This window comes from Macrobrachium rosenbergii, chromosome 55, assembly GCF_040412425.1.
Source record: "Macrobrachium rosenbergii isolate ZJJX-2024 chromosome 55, ASM4041242v1, whole genome shotgun sequence".
Classification (NCBI taxonomy): domain Eukaryota; kingdom Metazoa; phylum Arthropoda; class Malacostraca; order Decapoda; family Palaemonidae; genus Macrobrachium; species Macrobrachium rosenbergii.
The window spans coordinates 41830019-41849958 of NC_089795.1; the positions used below are offsets into that span (position 1 = coordinate 41830019).

The 19940-nt window shown below is 36.1% G+C and overlaps 1 protein-coding gene across 1 annotated transcript in view; it reads right to left on the reverse strand.

Annotated features, from left to right (window-relative positions):
• LOC136835178 (PHD and RING finger domain-containing protein 1) overlaps positions 1-19609 on the reverse strand; it is a 150524-nt gene extending 130915 nt beyond the window's left edge. The window contains exons 1-6 of the mRNA XM_067098397.1: positions 18809-19609; positions 14082-14379; positions 13659-13885; positions 13311-13463; positions 12938-13099; positions 12496-12747 (exon numbers count right to left, since the gene is read on the reverse strand). Of these exons, the coding sequence (XP_066954498.1) occupies positions 12496-12747; positions 12938-13099; positions 13311-13463; positions 13659-13885; positions 14082-14370 (1083 nt within the window). The 5' untranslated portion in view covers positions 14371-14379; positions 18809-19609. The remainder of the gene's footprint in view (positions 1-12495; positions 12748-12937; positions 13100-13310; positions 13464-13658; positions 13886-14081; positions 14380-18808) is intronic.
• Between the last annotated feature and the right edge of the window lie 331 nt (positions 19610-19940).

Genomic DNA, 19940 nt, shown 5'->3' on the forward strand with positions numbered 1-19940 from the left:
AGAAGGAGAGAGAAATAAGAGTAAAGAGAGAGGCAAAGAACACAGTGATAACGGCCAAATGCTGTTGTGTTGTGTTATCAATACGCGAGATGTTTACATTGCAGTATATCGTGTTTAAGCCATAAAAACAGTCGTAAAAATGGGAAATAATGGCCTGCATGATTGAAGCCAAGCAAAACATGAGTCAGCACAGTCTAAATGCTTGCAACAGCTGATTCTATAGCCCGCCTTCTCCGGAAGGTGTTTTCGTGGAAGTTCCAGGAATTTGGGGTTGACCCAAGTGATATACTTCTTCAACCTCCAATCAATTATGTGTGGGAGGGTCTTTCCACACCCTCCTAAGATCACCTCCTATCAAGTCCTCTAAGGAGAGATTTGAATCACACCCACTACAGTCCTTCCAATCAGCTACTTGAAGGGGAGGCCTTGCTGATTAATCCTTCCAATAAGGCTAGAAGGAGGTGGAGATTTACAGATAGCAAGTTTCCTGAGGTTCAACGAGTGAGAGACCGACGAGGAGACGAGAGTCAGAACTGTGTCCTTCAAGGGAGAGTTCTTCTCCCAATCGCTTCGTGTTCCCCATATAGACTGATTCAAGAGTGATTCGTTTCTATCGTTGTAACTTGTTAATTTTGTACTGATCTTTATAATATTAAGTACTAATTAAAGTGAAGAAATTACCGATCTGTCTCTATACGCCTTTCTGAGAGATATCAATATTTAAAAGGAATAAATATACAAAGATAGCACATCATCTGAAATAATAAATCTGAAGGACACCTCGAAAGAAACCAAGGTAAGAAGAGAAAGACTAAATTCTATGCAAACATAAAACGAAGAACGTAAAAAGAAAAAATAAAAACATTACAATTGGTGGCAGCTAAAGTGGATCCAGAAGGCGAGACGAAACAAACGAACATTAATGAAATTATCAGTGCAATTATTTAAGTTACAGTGAAACGAAATTCTACAAAACGAACTTAGATTTTTTTACGACGACGAACAAAATATATCAGAAGAAATAAAAATACTCCAGCGAATAGCAGCTTACAACAAGAACGTCGAGTGTGGATAAAACAGTTTAGTGCGTCCCGAAGCCAAAAACATTTTTGAACTGTTACCGTCAACAAATTGAGCAAGACGACAGCGATAATAAGCCCAGTGTTAGCGACATTGCATCAGTGATTGAAGAAAAACAACGTACAAACTTTCAACAAGATTCCAAAGCGGAAAACCACAGCGGAAAAACAACGCAGACATAGTGATCCGACAGCGAAACATTCACCGTGAATGAACAACATTTAGCGATATCACGATATCAACAACACAACACAGTAAAGGAATTTACTATCCACTCTCTTAATAAATAAGTGAAGATAAATTTTTTTTAGCATCTTGCTATAAGATTGAAAATTAAGAAAACTCTCTCTAGTGAATAAAATTCTTTTTGCATAAATACCAGCATTACTCTCTCTATGATAAATTAATTATTTAGTAAATAATTTAGATAGGGAATTAGCTATTTTTTTTACTCGGTTGGTGATGATTATTTGAGAAGTTATATATGTAATTTTGTGGACTTATTATAATGAATTTTAATGATATGATGCCCAATTTCAAATAAGAATTTATTTTGAGTATTGAAAAAGGTTTTAATTGTGCACTTGAACTCAATAGAGAATTTAATTTTTTTTGTGTAACAATTTGACAAATTGTTTTTAATCTTGGTATAATATAACGAAATTTTTTTTTTTGATTGATGTACTCTGAGTGAAAATTTTTTTTTGTGTGTGGACATGCAACGAGTATTTGATGAACTACTGAACACTGTTAGACATTCACATTACGATTTAAGACCGTCGACAATTAGACGAAGTCGAATTTCAAGACTAAATTCCCACTCCGCTGTAGTGCAAGGAAATACTAACAATAATAACACAAATAACCAGAACCAAAATAGTGTTAATCATTCTAATACTACTAACAATAATAATAATAATAACAATACTAATAATACTAATAATACTACACATTACAATTTTTAATATGAACCAGGCACAAGCCAATCATAACAACCGCCACACGCTTCTGTGGACAGGTGGATGATTCCAATCCTGACAAAAGCAGACTCGAAGCCTATACTGTAAATCATTGGCTAGCAGATGCAGATAGTCGTATAATTTCAGGGGAATAACAGATGAAAGAGCTAAGATAAATGAAGCCTTGTTGCTCGTCAGCTCAGAACATGGAGACGCACATAAAACTTTGAATTCCACAAGTTTTAGCAAACTTAATAACTATGTAGAATTCAAAGAAATTTGTTTATCACTCTGGGAACCAGTAAATCAGACTGACGTTTTATATAACCTAACTAGATTTCTTAACCCACAATATAAAACAATTGCTAATTTGTATGCATAAAGCGTGGAGAATGCAATAGAGAAAATAAGCGAAGATTTAGAGAAGACAGGTATTACTATAGGAGACAAGGATCAGTTTGGGGCTAGTGCCCAGAAATTAGTTGAGCTACGGCATGTATTAAATTACCTGTCATTTGGAACCATATATAATATTCTTGGAGAAGAGGAAAAGAAAGCTTTCAGAAAAATAAAACTTGATCCCAGAAAAACAAGCCTTCAAACATTGAAGACAATGAGAGAAGAAATCCAAAGGAAAGAGATAAATCTATCCAAGGAATTCGTGGGAACAACAGAAGCACAAAATGAAAGGAAAGTCAGAAATAATAATCCTAATTTTAAACTGAATAATAAATTCTATGATAATTCCAGACAAGCAGGAAATAGACCAAATACCTTCCAAGGAAATATGCCCAAAATACTAAAAGAAAATGGAATCCAGATCAAAGGGGAAGAAACAATCTAACAAAGAGTGGACCACACAAACCTTATAGATATGGTCAAAACTCAAACACAAACACTTCAACCCAAGTGAACTATTCCGCTCAAGGGGCGAGACCCAAGACAGCCTCGAAAACTGTTGGGTATACAAATCATTTTACAAATGAGTGTAGAAAACCTAGAATCTGCACGGTTTGTAAGAAAATAGGACATTTAACAAAGAATTGCTGGTTTAAAACACAAGAAGGAAATAAAGAAATAGTTGAATTAAGTAGTAACCGCTCAGCATCAAATAAGTCTTCAAATCAATGACAATTTATCCCCTACACAGAATACCACAAGAAAGTCCTTCAAGAAGATAAATTAAGAGAAGAATTAGCAAATAGGAGAAGTGAAGGTTCATCCGCACTATCCATATTGCAGAGTAAAGAAGTAGTATTTTCCATGGATGAAGAAGAAATAATCAGAAAGGATTTACCTATCATTAAAATTCCAATACAGAATAAATTATGTACTGTCCTTATGGATTCAGGTAGTACTGTAAGCATAATAGATAAACACACATTAACAAGTTACTTAGGCGTTAAAGAAACGCTAATTCAGGTCAAAGCAAGATAATAAAAGGAGTAGCGGGTAAACAGATAAAAGTTTAGGCAATGTGAACTTAGAAATAGACCTTTCGTCACATAAAACTGTTGAAAGTTTTATAGTTCTAGAAGACAGGTTCTTTCCCACACAGGTGTTGTTCTCATATAAATTAATGAAGAAATGTGGAATTATACTGAATTGCCGAGAAGGAAGGATTAACGTTACACAAGATAATAAAAGAGCGTATGCTTTACGCTTGAAGAAGAAAAGTTTCACCCAAATCTGATCAATTTGTCTGAGACGACTTCAACAAGCGACAAAGACATACAGAAAATAACTTATCATCAAGAGAACAATCAAATTAAAATGAATGGTAACGGAAAGGAGGAATTTCAAAATTACAGACTAGAAAGATAAGATGCACATCCAGAAATTATACCCTCCAACAAAAGAAGTGACCCAGAAATAAATAAAGGTGATCTCCAGTGTTCTGAATGTGACAAGGAACAAGACATTTATGAGGATAATTATGCAGAGATAAATACAGAACATTATAGCAATGTAGTAATCAGCTATGATAATGAAGGGAAATTAGTAAATGAGGTACTGTTGTTAAAGAAAATAAATAAAGTAGATATAAATGAAATAATAGCAGTAACTGAAGAAACTAGTATAGATGCAGAACATTGTTACTTTGCAGAAACAAAAGATGAGGAAGTATGTTGTGTAAGCACTGCTGATGATAATAAAGTACAGTTAATACTAAACAGACAGGTAATTTTGCATCCAAAGTGTTTAACAAAAATACATCTAAGGGGAAAAGAAGAGATAGGAGTTAAAGATGTTCTTTTACTAAATGAAGAGTTACCAGAATTTGTCAGAATGGATAATTCTTTAGTCCACATGAAGGGTGATACTTGTGAAGTTTATGTCCAGAACTACTCAGATAACAAACTAACACTTTATGCAGGCATTATCTTTTGTAAAGGAATACCTATTAACAATCCATTACTAACATTAGAAGAAGAAGCATTTTTCTCTGTAACTGGTCAAACATCTGAATTAAGCAAAGAAGTGAATAAAACAGATTTTCCAGAAAACAAAGATAGATTAATTCAAGTATTAGAAAAATACAGAGATGTAATAGCAATAGAAGGAGATAAATTAGGTAGAACAAATGTCCTAAGGCATAAAATTGTATTAGATGATGGAACAAAACCATTCTTTATTCCTAATTACAGATTGCCAATAAGCCAAAGACCCATAGTTGATAATTTGATAGAAGAAATGAAGAAAGATGGGGTAGTCATTCCTTCTAAATCTCCATATAATTCTCCATTACTACTTGTTCCAAAGAAAGATGGAAATTGGAGACTTGTGATAGACTATAGAAAGTTAAATTCCAACACCATCCCCGATAGAATGCCAATGCCAGTGATTCAAGATATGTTAGCTCAGTTAGGAGGTGCAAGGATATTTTCATCTTTAGATTTACTTAGTGGATACTGGCAAGTACCTTTAGACGAAGAGTCGAAACCGTTCACAGCCTTCAGCACACATAAGGAACACTTGCAATTTGAAGTCATGCCATTTGGACTCACTTCGGCTCCTTTAACGTTTGTTAGATTAATGCTTCAAATATTAGGGGATATAGAAAATGTTGCAGTTTACTTAGATGATGTTATCATTTTTAGCAAAGATTTAGAAAGTCACCTCAAAACATTAGAAATAGTCTTGGAAAGATTAAGAAGAGCAGGATTAAAAATCAAATTAAAGAAATGTCAAATTTAATGAAATCTTTGGAATACTTAGGACATGTAATTAGTGAAGATGGTCTGTGAATGCAAGCAGGCAAGATAAAAGCAATAGTTGAATATCCAGCTCCTACCAATTTGAAAGCATTGAGAAGATTCCTAGGAATGGTAGGCTACTATAGACCTTTCATTAAAGGCTTTGCTACAATAGCCAAACCATTAACAGAATTAACAAAGAAAGATGTCAAATATGAATGGAATAAAGAACAAGAGACAGCTTTCCAAACACTAAAGAGTAAAATGACCAGGAACCCTGTACTAGTCTACCCAGATTTCTCGAAGGACTTTTACTTAGCCTGTGATGCATCAAGTACCGGGCTAGGGGCTGTATTATTACAAAAGGACAAAACAAGAATGAGAGCAGTATATTATGCCAGTAGAGTTTTGAATGCTGCAGAGAAAAATTATAGCACAATAGAAAGAGAATGTTTAGCATTATACTGGGGTCTAAGGAAATTTAGACACATAATTTTAGGACATAAAGTCAATGTACTTACTGATCACAAACCAATTTGTGATTTGTTTAAGAAGAGAACTTTTACAAATAACATGAAGTTCAATAGATGGTTCATTAGTGTGTTAGAATTTGCACCAGAATTCAGATATATCCCAGGAAAATTTAATACACTAGCAGATGCATTATCCAGAGCCCAAGAAGAAACAGAGAAATGTATTACCACTAATACTTTTTGTTTTAGCTGTCAAGTGGTAGATTTAGATTTGGAAAGAGTACAAATACAGCAAGGAATGGATACAGAAATCAGGCATATAATAGGACAACTAATGACAGATGAATCTTTAAAACCTGATTTTGTTTTAATCAATGGATTATTGTATAAAAGACCAACAGAGAAGAATGGTTATTCTCGACTATACATCCCGAAAACACTAATCAGAGAAGTTTTAGAACTAACACACTCATACAAGTTAGCAGGACATCCAGGAATCAAAAAGACAACTAGAATCCTAACCAGAAACTATTTTTGGCCCCATTGTAGTGAGGATGCCAAGAACTTTGTACAAAATTGTGTAGTTTGTAATCGACATAAAGGTAACGTAAATCCAAAAGCTCCTCTTGAAAAATACCCATCGGAGTTGAATCCATTTCAGGTCGTATCTATGGACTTTTTAGGTCCATTTCCAACAACTGTTAGGGGGAATAAACAAATATTAGTCTTTTTAGACTATCTAACAAGATATGTAGAGATCGTACCAGTAAGAAATAGAGATGCAATTACAGTAGCAGAAGCTCTTAAATCTAGAATTATTACGAGACATTCATGTCCCCAAGTTCTTCTTTCTGATAACGCAGCAGAATTTACTAGTGAACTTTTAAGAAAATTATGTGAATTTTATGAGATAAATAAATGTCAAATCACAGCATATAAACCAAGTTCAAATGGAGCAGTAGAAAGAACGAATCGTAAGATAAAGGATATCCTGAAAACTTTAGTTAAACCTAATACAGAAGACTGGGATTTAGCTTTGGAAGACGTACAGTTTACTATAAACAATACTGTAAATGAGACAGTAGGAGAATCACCACACTACTTGTTATATGGATACGAGAAGAGACTACCAAATACGTTACTAGATGATGCAACACCACCCCGACATACTTATAACTACGATGACTATATTGCCTGGAAAACTAGACGTACATATGAAACGATCAAACAAACGAGGACTAGACTTAAGGAAGCTCAGAGTGTCCAAGCAAAGTACTATGACAAAAATACAGCTAAACCAAAAATTGTAGTAGGTGCTCAGGTATATGTTCAGAATCATGTTCCAGAAGGTCCTAATGTAAAGGTATCCGCAAAGTTCCAAGGTCCTTACAGGGTATTAGAAGTGTTGAAGTTAAATAAGCTAAAGATCATAAGTGAGAGTGATCTAAAGGAAAGAATTGTTCATACCAATCATGTAAAGGTAATAAAAACAGACTCTTGGTCCAATAAGAGAATAGTTGAATTATTGAAAGAAGTTGAACAGGAACCAATAAATAACAAATACAATTTAAGAAAAAGATAAATTTATGTAAAGTGTTGAACTATTAGATATAAACAATGTGTAGGCATTAAAATACCTCATGTATACAGAATATCTGATAAGGCTTATTCTTACAGATACAAACATGCGGTTCTTCTTGGTTATCATAACACTGCTTTATGTGTCATCTGAGGTGGTGATCCGGAAGGGTGCACTACTAGAGAAAAAGGGATCTGTGAAATTAATAAAGGACTTGGGCATAGTGAGTATTGACATTACATCAGTGCTTATCAATGAAATGACATTGAAAGATGTCCAAAGGGAATTGAAATCATTAATTAGGAAAAGTGAAAATAACAGTGTTTTACCATTGTTGGAAAAACTAGATAATGACATAGGAAGTGTGTTAAATACAAGATCCAAACGATCCCTCTTACCTTTTATAGGAACAGCACTTAATCAATTATTTGGAGTCGCGACAGACTCTAATGTAGAAAAAGAAAGTGCCTGTATAGACAAACTGGAGAAATGGGCAGCAACAAGAGGCATTGTGTTAAATAAGATTATAAGCTCTCAAAACTTAAACAGTAATGAATTGAAAAAATAAAGGAATTTATTAATCAAGTGAACACAAACATTACCAAAGAGATTAAGATAATAACAGATGAACAACATTTAAGTACATTTATGAACAATGTTAGGATTGTATTGCAAGACCATAAAGATCTATTAAATGCCATTTTGTTAGCCTATAAAGGAATATTAAGTCCAACATTAATAAACCCAAGAGAATTAGAGGGCATAATTAGTGATTTTTGGTAGAAGGACATTATACCCTATGGTAAAGGATATAATGGTCTATTATAATTTGATAACCACCAAGGTAGTTAAGAATAAGATCCTTCTAATTTTACCTTTTAATCAAAAAGAGGCAGATGTACTGATGTCCATACATCCTTTTCCCATGTTGATAAAGGAAAACGTAATTATCTCAAATGTCAACCACATCAATTTTGCATTAGAAGAACATGGACTAATGATGTCATTTATTACTGATGCTCAATTAAGAGATTGTATACTTTTGAAAGATAAAGAGTATATTTGCAACCTTGACAACCTGTATGAAACTACTAATGCCTATCCTTGTGTTCAAGAAATAATTGAAAACAAGAATCAAGAGACAGTACTGTGTACACAATTATCCAAACATGATTTTGTTTCCATTATAGTAGAACAGTCAGTTTTTGTGTTTTCACTAAGTTCAGTAACAGCAACTATTAATTGCCATAATGTAAGTACTGAAATTAATTTCAATAATGTCCATGCTTTTGATAAGACTTGCAAGTTAGTTATTCCTAATAAATTATATTATGAACCTCATGTCTTCACAGAAATCACAATCCATAAAAATAAGCCCTACATGAACTACTCTAGTGAAGTTAAAGAATTTAAACTGTCTCAGTTAGAGTTAAAACAAATAAATGAGTTGGCTTTAGTAGATGAATTTTTCTATTACAAAGAAAATGTTTCACCAATTCTGTCTCTGTTCAATTTGGTCATAATCATTATTGTAATAATAGTGTTTGCAATTTTGGTCAAACGTGTGGTAATTTCAAATGTTGAGCAGATTATAACAGAAATAAAGAGGACCAATGAAGAGTAAAATGATCTTATACACATAATTTGCTGCTGAATTCTTTATGTATTATTGTTTGCATTGTGTGTTAAAACAATTAACCATTTTTTAAGTATAACAATTCATTATGTATATATATATATGTATGTATATGTATCTCTTTTGATTCATGAAGTAATGTATGTGAATTTTCTACCATATATTCTTAATTGATTTTTTTGCATTAGTGCATTGACACAGTTTGTGCAATTTAAATATTTTTTGAGAATTGACTTGATGGGAAATCATATAAATACTTTATTTTGTTTGTGATTTAGCAATCATCCATTGAAATATATTCTTTTTGTCACACTGAGGGCAGTGTGAGGTAGCGTGACCGAGTGATGTTGTGGTGTAGAATAGATAGGGAAATTAAATAGAAAAGAGAGAGAGAGAGAGATAGAAAGAGAAAAAGTTAGGAGAGAGAAGGAGAGAGAAATAAGAGTAAAAAGAGAGGCAAAGAACACAGTGATAACGGCCAAATGCTGTTGTGTTGTGTTATCAATACGCGAGATGTTTACATTGCAGTATATCGTGTTTAAGCCATAAAAACAGTCGTAAAAATGGGAAATAATGGCCTCGCGATTGAAGCCAAGCAAAACATGAGTCAGCACAGTCTAAATGCTTGCAACAGCTGATTCTATAGCCCCGCCTTCTCCGGAAGGTGTTTTTAAGTGGAAGTTCCAGGAATTTGGGGTTGACCCAAGTGATATACTTCTTCAACCTCCAATCAATTATGTGTGGGAGGGTCTTTCCCACACCCTCCTAAGATCACCTCCTATCAAGTCCTCTAAGGAGAGATTTGAATCACACCCACTACAGTCCTTCCAATCAGCTACTTGAAGGGGGAGGCCTTGCTGATTAATCCTTCCAATAAGGCTAGAAGGAGGTGGAGATTTACAGATAGCAAGTTTCCTGAGGGTTCAACGAGTGAGAGACCGACGAGGAGACGAGAGTCAGAACTGTGTCCTTCAAGGGAGAGTTCTTCTCCCAATCGCTTCCGTGCTCCCCATATAGACTGATTCAAGAGTGATTCGTTTCTATCGTTGTAACTTGTTAATTTTGTACTGATCTTTATAATATTAAGTACTAATTAAAGTGAAGAAATTACCGATCTCGTCTCTATACGCCTTTCTGAGAGATATCAATATTTAAAAGGAATAAATATACAAAGATAGCACATCATCCGCATGGTTAATCTGAAGGACACCTCGAAAGAAACCAAGGTAAGAAGAGAAAGACTAAATTCTATGCAAACATAAAACGAAGAACGTAAAAAGAAAAAATAAAAACATTACATGAAAACAAAAGCATTGTTAGGCAAGAAAAATAGATATGTTTTGTTGAGTGATATGGCTGTGAATATCATGATTAATTAAGATATTTCTGTGATATATCTTTTATCATAAAGCATTGTTAGGCAAGAAAAATAGATATGTTTTGTTGAGTGATATGGCTGTGAATATCATGATTAATTAAGATATTTCTGTGATATATCTTTTATCATTTTCAGAGCAGGTCTTACTACTGCAGTTAATTATGCTGTGAAAACAGAAGCATTGTTAGATGGAAAAATTTATATGCTCTGTTGGGTGATATAGTTTATAAATATCCTGTTAATAATGAAGATTCAGATTTATCGGTTTTTTCCATCTGTGATGGGAATACCAGCTCAGAAGATAGCAATATCACTGCACTTAATCTAATTATATTAATGCTCTCCTGATGGCAAACCTTCTCTGTCAAAAGGGAGATATAGCGAGTCACTTATAGACCATTAAAAATCAGCAATAAATAGGATGTTATGTTGTGTAACTTGCTTGCACTTAGACTAAGAGAGAGGAGGAACCAATCACTTCATTCAAAAACCATATGCCAACCATGAACCCTTGGTGAGCTTTTTTTCTGTCCAAATGAGTTCACGCAGTTACAAGTTAAGCAGCCACCACAGGTCAATACTGTACCATGAAGAACCTATTCAATGCCCTACACAAGAGAATGAACATGGACATGGCAGTCCAGGGACTGATCAAAAGCATATCCCAGGGCACAGCCAGCTACAAGTAAACATGATAGTCATCCTTATGTAACACCAGAAAGGGACAAACACTCAGATAAAGTGGGCTTGTGTACCAATCTGTCAACTCCTCCTACAGTTGGCTGCTACTGCAAAGAGTAGGAGTGATTGTCATCACTCTATAACAAAGAGAGAGACATCCTCATGAATATTTCCCAGCTTTATTGCAGAATAGGCCTCTCCAACCTCTCCTCCACTCACCAAGGACAGGTCTGTGACCGGCATTCCTGCAGGGACATTAGTTGCAGAAGAGCTGCTGAAGCAGCTGCAGCAGCAACATGAAGTACATCTGCAATGGGAGTCTAAGCCAGAGAGGGTACTGACAAAGCAGAAGCATCTGCTGCAACTAAGGAAGGTATTGAGCCCTTGACGGTAGCCAAGTGCTTTATCAAGGTAACAAGGGACGGCACCCCTTTTCACTAAGTGAAAGCCATAGGAACTTCTGCAATTCCATCTCATTGGAATGCCTTGGGGTCTTAGGCACAGCAGAAGCAAGAAAGGTTGGAATGGAAAAAATTAATGAAAGTACCAAGTAACTGCCACTGCACATCAAATGCCCATTCCAGCAGCATCCAAGTTGGTTACATCAACCCAAGCATATCCTCATTAGACAAAAACCACCAAGGGTCAAATCAGGGGATCGTCAATGGAGGCTGGTTGGCAAAAAAGGAAGTGTTGCCATAAGAGGACACAAACAGCACCTTCTCAGACCTTTTACTCGTTAATCTCTTACTTCTTTACTGGGCAGTTCCAAGATGGAAGCTATCCTGACCTCTAAAATAGAACAGACAGAGAGAGAGAGAGAGAGAGAGAGAGAGAGAGAGAGAGAGAGAGAGAGAGAGAGAGAGAGAGAGAGAGAGAGAGAGAGAGAGAGAGAGAGACCCACACACACTGAATAATCAGGCATCATCATTCATACCACAATCACAGAGAAAACCATTCATTAACAATAAACTTGTAAAAAGTTAAGTCAACTTGAACAAAAGCAGCCAGAATAAAAGTCTAGCAACTAAGAAGACATCTGTATAGCAGCACAGCCAAAATAAATAACAACAACAGTTGAATGAATAGGCGAGTTCCCCAAATCCACTCTTGTCACTGCAAAACTACCTTGTTACCAAACTTAGTGACAAGACCAATTTTCACTTATGGTATGCCCATATACAAGGCAAAGATTTGTGTCCACATAGGAACTAATGCTACATATTCTCTTAAAATTATGAGCATTAATATCCACAACAATGCCAGGAAGTCTTCTACAATAAACGGAACATAGCACTTCTGATACTGAACACAGCACTTCTGATACCAGTAGTGTGAACTTGTGGCACCTGGGCAGTGTATGGATATAACTGCTCTATCAACACACACTTTAGAAAAAAAAAATTACTGAAAGCATCATTATTAATCATAATAATGCTACATTTCTTTATATGAAGAATTCTGAAAAGTTATGACTACTCTGTTCATCAAATGAAGTGTCTTCATACTTACTGCCACAGCATCTATTACAGCCTCATATTCTTTTTCTTGTTCTTCTGTGATGGTTGGCCTCGCCCTCTGTTTTCGAGAACGTGTTATACGTGCACGAACTCTCTCAGAGGCACGAGTGCGGGGCAAAAGCCTAACTCTACGAGGCTGCCCAGCAGCCTGTCTGTTATTACGTGAGGGACGCAAAGTAGGAAGAGATGAACTTGGAGCACCATCATCAATAAGGTCATGAAGTTCCCCATCTTCAATATCCACCTGCAAGAAGAAACAGAACTAATTCAAAAACAAAGTTTTCAAATATATAACCACCAATACAACTTCAGCTCTTCCAATCTACCAACACTGATATGCGCTTTATAAACAATCATACGCTGCAATTATTTACTGTAAAATTACCAACTAATAGACTTCATAAAACTCTAATGAAAACAAATGTCAAACTAACCTCAGTGCATGTTGCTGTGCTGTTGACAGCTTGGCAGTCAGAACAAAACCATTCATCAATTGGTACTTGTTCAAGGGGTGGGTCAAGGCACTCCAGGTGGTATCCAAGGTCACAACCATCACACAACAATAGCCGATCCTCATGGTCACAACGACCACAAACCTGTTCAAGACAATAACAATACCTTTTTACAATAAACAGTGAATCAAAATTAGTTTTATCCCATAAAAACCCTGCAATCACATGGCCAATATTTATAGCCTCTGAATATCCACAGCTTGCCTGATGGACAAAGAGCAGTTACCCAGAGATATCCATTAATGAGAGATCTGTCATATCCAATCTTTTCTTAGAAGAATATTTGGCTGCCTACCTCACAAAAGGTTGGATCATCTTCCTCTTCATCTGGAATGTCATCTGGTTTGGATTCTTCCACTGGTACTCTTCGGATGACTGGCCCTCCAATTTGGCGACGTACAATTACCAAGAAAAATGGAATTCTGTCTTGTGGACAGCTATTGTTTGTCTGTAAATGATCAAATCAATTTATTAATACATTATACTGAAATAAAAATTACTTGGGATTTTAAATCCACTTAGATCACAGTCAATATTAGGTCTCAAGATGAAATATCTTACAGTCTGTTGCTTTAACACAATGTTTACAATGTTCAACATTTACAATGTGCAGCAACTTTGCTAATAGAGGGTCAAAACTTACCTTTGACCATTCCAGAATACACTCAAGACAAAATGAGTGATCACAAGTCTCAGGTGATCCAATTTCCCCCTTCATTCGACCTAAACATATAGGACAAGGGTCACCAGTGCTTTCTACACCATTGCTATCTGAATCAGATCCACTTTCGATCATTGTCCTGCGACGGGTGTTTCGAGTACTTGTTGGCTGCGTTTCATCATCTGTGTCATATTCCTCACTATCTGTCACTGTAAATAACAAAAAATATATAAAAATAAAGGCCCAAATCAATCATTACCAATTTAAGAATCAACATAAAAAACACTGTATATCCAAAAAACTGATAATACTGTACAATGAAATACATGTTGCATACAAAGTTAATAGTAAATAAAATTAAAAACAAGATAAAAGTTACTACAATCCTTAGTTCTACAAACCTACCTTCACTCTCCTCATCTTCCTCATCATCATCGTTGTCGTCACTTCCTTCATCTTCACTGTCATTGCCTTCCTTTTCTTCTCCATCATTCAGTGCCTCATCCTCCTCCTCTCCCTCCTCATCACTTTCGTCAGTTTCATAACTCCCATCAGACTCTCCGTCAGTATCAGACTCCTCTTCTGAATCAGAATCTATGGAACGCTTACGTTTCGACGATGATTTTGAGGTACCAACATCTTCATCATCTGAGTCCTCATCCCGACCATCTCTTCTACTCTCTTCCCTCAACATTTCAAAATCCTGAAATGCAATTTAAATCTAAAAGTGTACAATAGGTCTTGGAACAACCTCTTAGATACTCAAGTGCTACTCTACACTATTAAATTACCAGAGCAGGACCAAGAGAAGCAGCTGTGGGAGAATATCACATGCAGGACACGAGGACACGAGGAAGCAACAAGAGACAAGAAAAACCGAGAGAGAGAGAGAGAAAAACACAGAACATGGGTATTCTATAACTTTGGGACAAAAGAGTACGAGGGGGCCGTCCCAAGTACGAGGGGGCCACCAAGAACACAGAATCAGGAAACAGGGATGACATAGGACAAACAAGCAGGTGAGGACATGTGAAGCATCAAGAGGTGGGACAATCATCACAATGCAGCAGCAGATGTCGTACACATTAGAATGTAGCCTGACAAGATGTTGCTGAAGAACGAAGAGGTGCTGCAACCATACGAAACAAGGGGCTATCAAAATGAGAAACATGTCCATACCATTCACACATTGTCTAGCTCAAGAATCAAACCACGGACTGATTAGGAAAGAAGTGAATGTAAAACCAGTTACGCTAACAGTTCAGTACAGAAAGAAAGGGCATCAGATGAAGAGACATAAATATCGCTCCCTGTAGACACAGTCCCCATCCCAGCATAAGCTACCGAGCCGAATAGTTTCCAACTATTATGATACATGCATGCAAAACCATATGCGCTTTGAAGCAAGGTGATAACTTTCAAAGCTCTGGTTAAATAACCAAGATACTAAAGTTATCAAAGTTTTTCATTTAAGGTATTTGACATCTGACATGATAAATATCGAAGTTACTTGGTTGACTGGGTTTATAAAATACATACAAACACATGAGATAATGCACATCAAAATGAAATAATGTTATTCTGAGACAAAGTAGCAATATGTTGCTCACCCACCTACAGCAACAGCTTAATCTGAATCACTCATCATAGATGGAAAGGAATCATTATAAACGCAAGTAACATGAAACCTGCATAAATATGGATTATTTATCCCTACCCCATTTCCTACATGCACAAAGATTAGCATACAATACACTATAAATAAAAGAAAAATCTCCAAGCTAGCAAGCTGTGTAACATAAGACAAAATCCTGACAAGAACACACAACCATATCTCAACACTACCTGCTTGCTTTTCAAATTCTTCACAAAACCTAGGGCAAAGAATTTCCTGATAAACAAATTGGTGTTGTATTTTTCAAAGTTCAATATTATCTTTAGCTTAACCCCTACAAAGAGGCATATGCCCAACCATGTACAAGCAGTCCCTGGTTTACGACAGGTCCAGCTTATGATGTTGCAAGGTTACAACGCTTCTCAAATATATTCATCAGAAATTATTTCCAGGTTTACGATGCATGTTCCGGGGTTACGACATCGTACGCCGATCAGACAGAAGAAATATGGCTCCAAACTGGAAGAATAATCAAAATTTGGATTTTTTTTTATGAAAACCTCAATAAAAATGCAGTTTACATTGTTTTCAATACACCCAAAGCATTAAAAGTAAGGTTTTCTTTGGATTTTTTACTATTTTTCGGTTTACGACGATTTCAGTTTACAACACAGTGTAAAAACGGAACCACAGTCGTAAACTGGGGACCACCTGTATTATATTTTTTCAACTTCTAGAACTATTGAAATATTCTAAACAATAATAAACTCCCACATCAAAATGCTTAAAACACTCTCTCTTTCATTTTGTTACATGCATATCTCTACTGTACTATAAGGAGTCAATCTTTCAAATTTTACTTTACACATGGAAAGCCTGTGTATGGGATTTTAGACATCCTATTCCAGCAAAATTTTGTAGATATGGTTTTCTGTTCCTTTCCCCTTTAATAACTATTAACCAGTTTTCTGTTCCTTTTCCCTTTAATAACTATTAACCAAACTGGTATAAGCTTGCTGAAAGTGAAAACTGAATCTTACTTCCTCTTCCCAAGAGTCTACCTCTGACAAAGCAGGCTTCCAAGAATATACTTCATATCCAACAGATGGCCTCTCCTCACTGAAAGGGTAAAACTTTACTTTAGTTGCGTGGCCTGATTCCCGCCAGCTGTCGACTGGGACAGGTTACCACCTTTTTTGGAGGTTGACCCCCCTCCCACCAGGTCAGGGTGCATCGCCTTAAGTTAGGTTAGGTAGGTAAGATCTGGTTAGGTTAGGACCTGGCATTAAAGGAAAGGTTATGCCTACCTATGTATGAGGAACCTGTCCCAGTTGACGACTGGCGGGAATCAGGCCGCGCAAGTAAAGTTAAGTTTTACCGCTGAATGGATCCCACCTTCAGCATGAGATTGAGATTTATTGATTTACTGTATCTACAGTTGAAATTTAAAATGTTACCTCTAATTTAACGAAAGCTCATGAAGCTTGCAGCTACCAATAAATAATGTGAACTTTAATGGGGTGGCCATTAACAACAGATTCTATGGAGTAAATTTCACAAAAACCAATTGAGTGGGTGAATGAAGCTATACTGTGTGTGCCTGGGAGGGAGGAAGATCTATCAAATAGTTTCACACCTAACATCATGGGAGATCTTAAATCACCTAGCTGTCTTATTGTCTTACCACTTGATGTGCTGTAGCTTATATTAGCTATGGTGACCAGACTCATCTAGGGTAGGTCAGGCTAGCATAGCACCATACAACAACTGAGGGTTCAGCCATGCTACGCCTATGTTGGCTAACACTTGACTAACAAATCATCTATACTATCACTCGATGGTCTGGTCAAACTACCTATATATCACAAAATTCTTTGACCTCAGGCTAGCCAAGTTTGTGGACAATGAAGTTTAGGCCTCTAAGTAGGGCAATTAGGCATAGTTATCTGTGATTGCCTAGGTTACGTAATGGACAAAGTTCACGCTGGGCTGAACAGTTTTTACTAAACTGCATGAATACAGTAAAAACAGTAAGCATAGGCCCAATCTCTGATTAGAGTTAAGGTAATGTAGACTAATCACAGGCCCAGTTTTCAAATGCTAGTCCTATGCCCAAATAGCCTAATACAACAGCCCAGTTTTTAGGGGGCAAAATTTTACTCTAAGCCTGTATCATATTTCCTACTCAAAAATATCTTTTTCCTATGTTTTAACCTGTGCTTCAAACACTAGGCTAATGACATTTACTGTGTTAAAAAACAACCTAACTAGCCACACCTAACCTAACCTTACCTAAGGAATGAGGTCCTTGCCAAAGTACACGATATCAGTTTGAAGAAGAAGAAGTAGCCGATATCTTAGTTTAACCAGACCAGTGAGCTGATTAACAGCTCTCCTAGGGCTGGCCCGAAGGATTAGACTTATTTTATGTGGCTAAGAACCAATTGGTTACCTAGCAACGGGACCTACAGCTTATTGTGGAATCCGAACCACATTATGACGAGAAGTTTGAAGAAATTTCACTAATCCTAACTTAGCTTACTCTGAATGAGAACTAACAATTGGTCCTTGGTCCTTGTATTTCACTCTAGTATTTGTGTTTTCCCCCACCCAAAAACCCAGTTTCCTACTGTGGTCTCCTGTAATGTAGGATGTCGGGCTAAGAGTAAGGTCCACTAGCCCAAATAGGCCTACACCTATTCACTTGCTACTGAAACGGACTTCAGAAACGTTCAAAGCACACATTAAAGCACTTTGCATTGATATTTTGCATTCCAAATGCAATAATTGTTTAAAGTAAAATTCTACCATTGCCTAGCCAAGATTGTAGATAATGAGATATATGCCTAGGCTTATACTACATAGGGTACTTAAGCTTAGCATCATTTAGGATCTGCTACGTGATGGTTAAGCAAGCTCATTTTGGCAGTATATCAAACATCAGCAAAAACAGAGTGAAAACAGCAAAAAGCAAGCTACGCACTGGTTAAATTACTGTTCAACGTAAGCCTAGTCTTTGAAGGAAGGAGTTAAGCTAACGTAGACTATTCATAGGCCTAGTTTTCAAAGGTTAGGCCTAACCCTGAATAGCTTATTAAAACGGTTCGAGACCTTTTTCGGTTTCTTAAAATACTTTTCACCAACGGTCCGGCAGGAACTAACTAAAAAAAAGACGTATTTGAGTTTTTAATTAAAATAAAGGGTTTAACCCACCGTAACCTAAATACCCTCTTCTAAAAACCACCCAATCTCACAGCTGATTTTCCATTGTTTTCCTCAACGGAGTGAGTTTTAAACGTATATATATACCGGCCAACCAGTTCATTTTCATTGAAATTCCTTCCATTTTACAAGAACTGGGTAGTTCTCATTGTAAATCCAAAATAAACAGAGGTAACTGACAGCTGCAGTAGCTTACGTTTAAAAGGCCGATGAATTCATCAACAAGCAAAACAAACCTCAGCTTCACTTTTGTTTCTTATGAATACGGAAAAAAATAAAATTCCTTTCTTCTGACCTATTGGGCGCAGGTTTTCCTCCCAAATTGCGACAGTGTATATTGCAATTGTGTTCCAATTACTGCACCAAACACGATCCACAGGGAATTTCTTTCATTGTACACGATCGGCGTCGGCCATTTCTAGTGGTCTATACTTCAATGCGGGTAAAATAAAGTCACGAAAAAACATGCAGCTCTTTCCAGTAGGTTATCGTACTTTCTAAAAATATCATTGAAATAATAAAATTGATCTATTCACATATATTATACACTTTCTAGCACAAAATTATTTTATCCGAGTATTTCCAAATTTATATCTGTCAAATGACAGAAAGAGAATATATTTGGAACATCAGTAGGGTAGTCTTTGGTTTGTAATGGCATCTAATGGATATTATAATATTAAGTAAATACAGTGATAAGACAAACTGATTCTTCAAAATAAATTACAACGATTTTTTAACAGATCTTAATTTTTTTCATAAATTACTGAAAGAAAATGATCGTAAATGAGCCATCAATTGATTACCCTTGCATAAAGCCCCGCTCGCAGTAGCATCTGATGGATATTGTAACATTAAGAAAACCAGGGATACGCAATGTTTTAAAGAAAATTTTACCTACGCTTTTATAAATGAAAATTCGCAATAAATTATAAAATAAAAATTATACATCAATCACGTTTGAATGAAAATCGAAGCTCCCTCATCCTATAAAACCACTCTAAGAGTATGACCAAATATATCAGGAGAATTGTAGGGGGAACTCTTGACAAGGGAAAGACTTACTGACTAACTCCATGTAGATGTTTAAGAACACAGACACAAGGGCTGCTCTACGAGCAAGAGAGGGTTTTGGCAGAGAGCCAGCTTAGTCTAATAACATCACAACAAGAGCACAATGTATAGGTATTTTGGAAAGAGATAAACGAATAAATGCCCGTCCATTGTGCAATCAGTGGCCTCCTTTCTAAGATGCACCTTCGATGTGTATCACCAGCCTTCGCACACAATAAAGGGAGGAGAATTAAATAGGTGGAACAGTTTTGCTACCTGAGTAGGTGGCTAACATCAAACATGCTCTGTAATAGGGCAATTAAATACGGACTGGACAGCAAAAATAACAATCATTAAATGAAAAGTTGATTGAA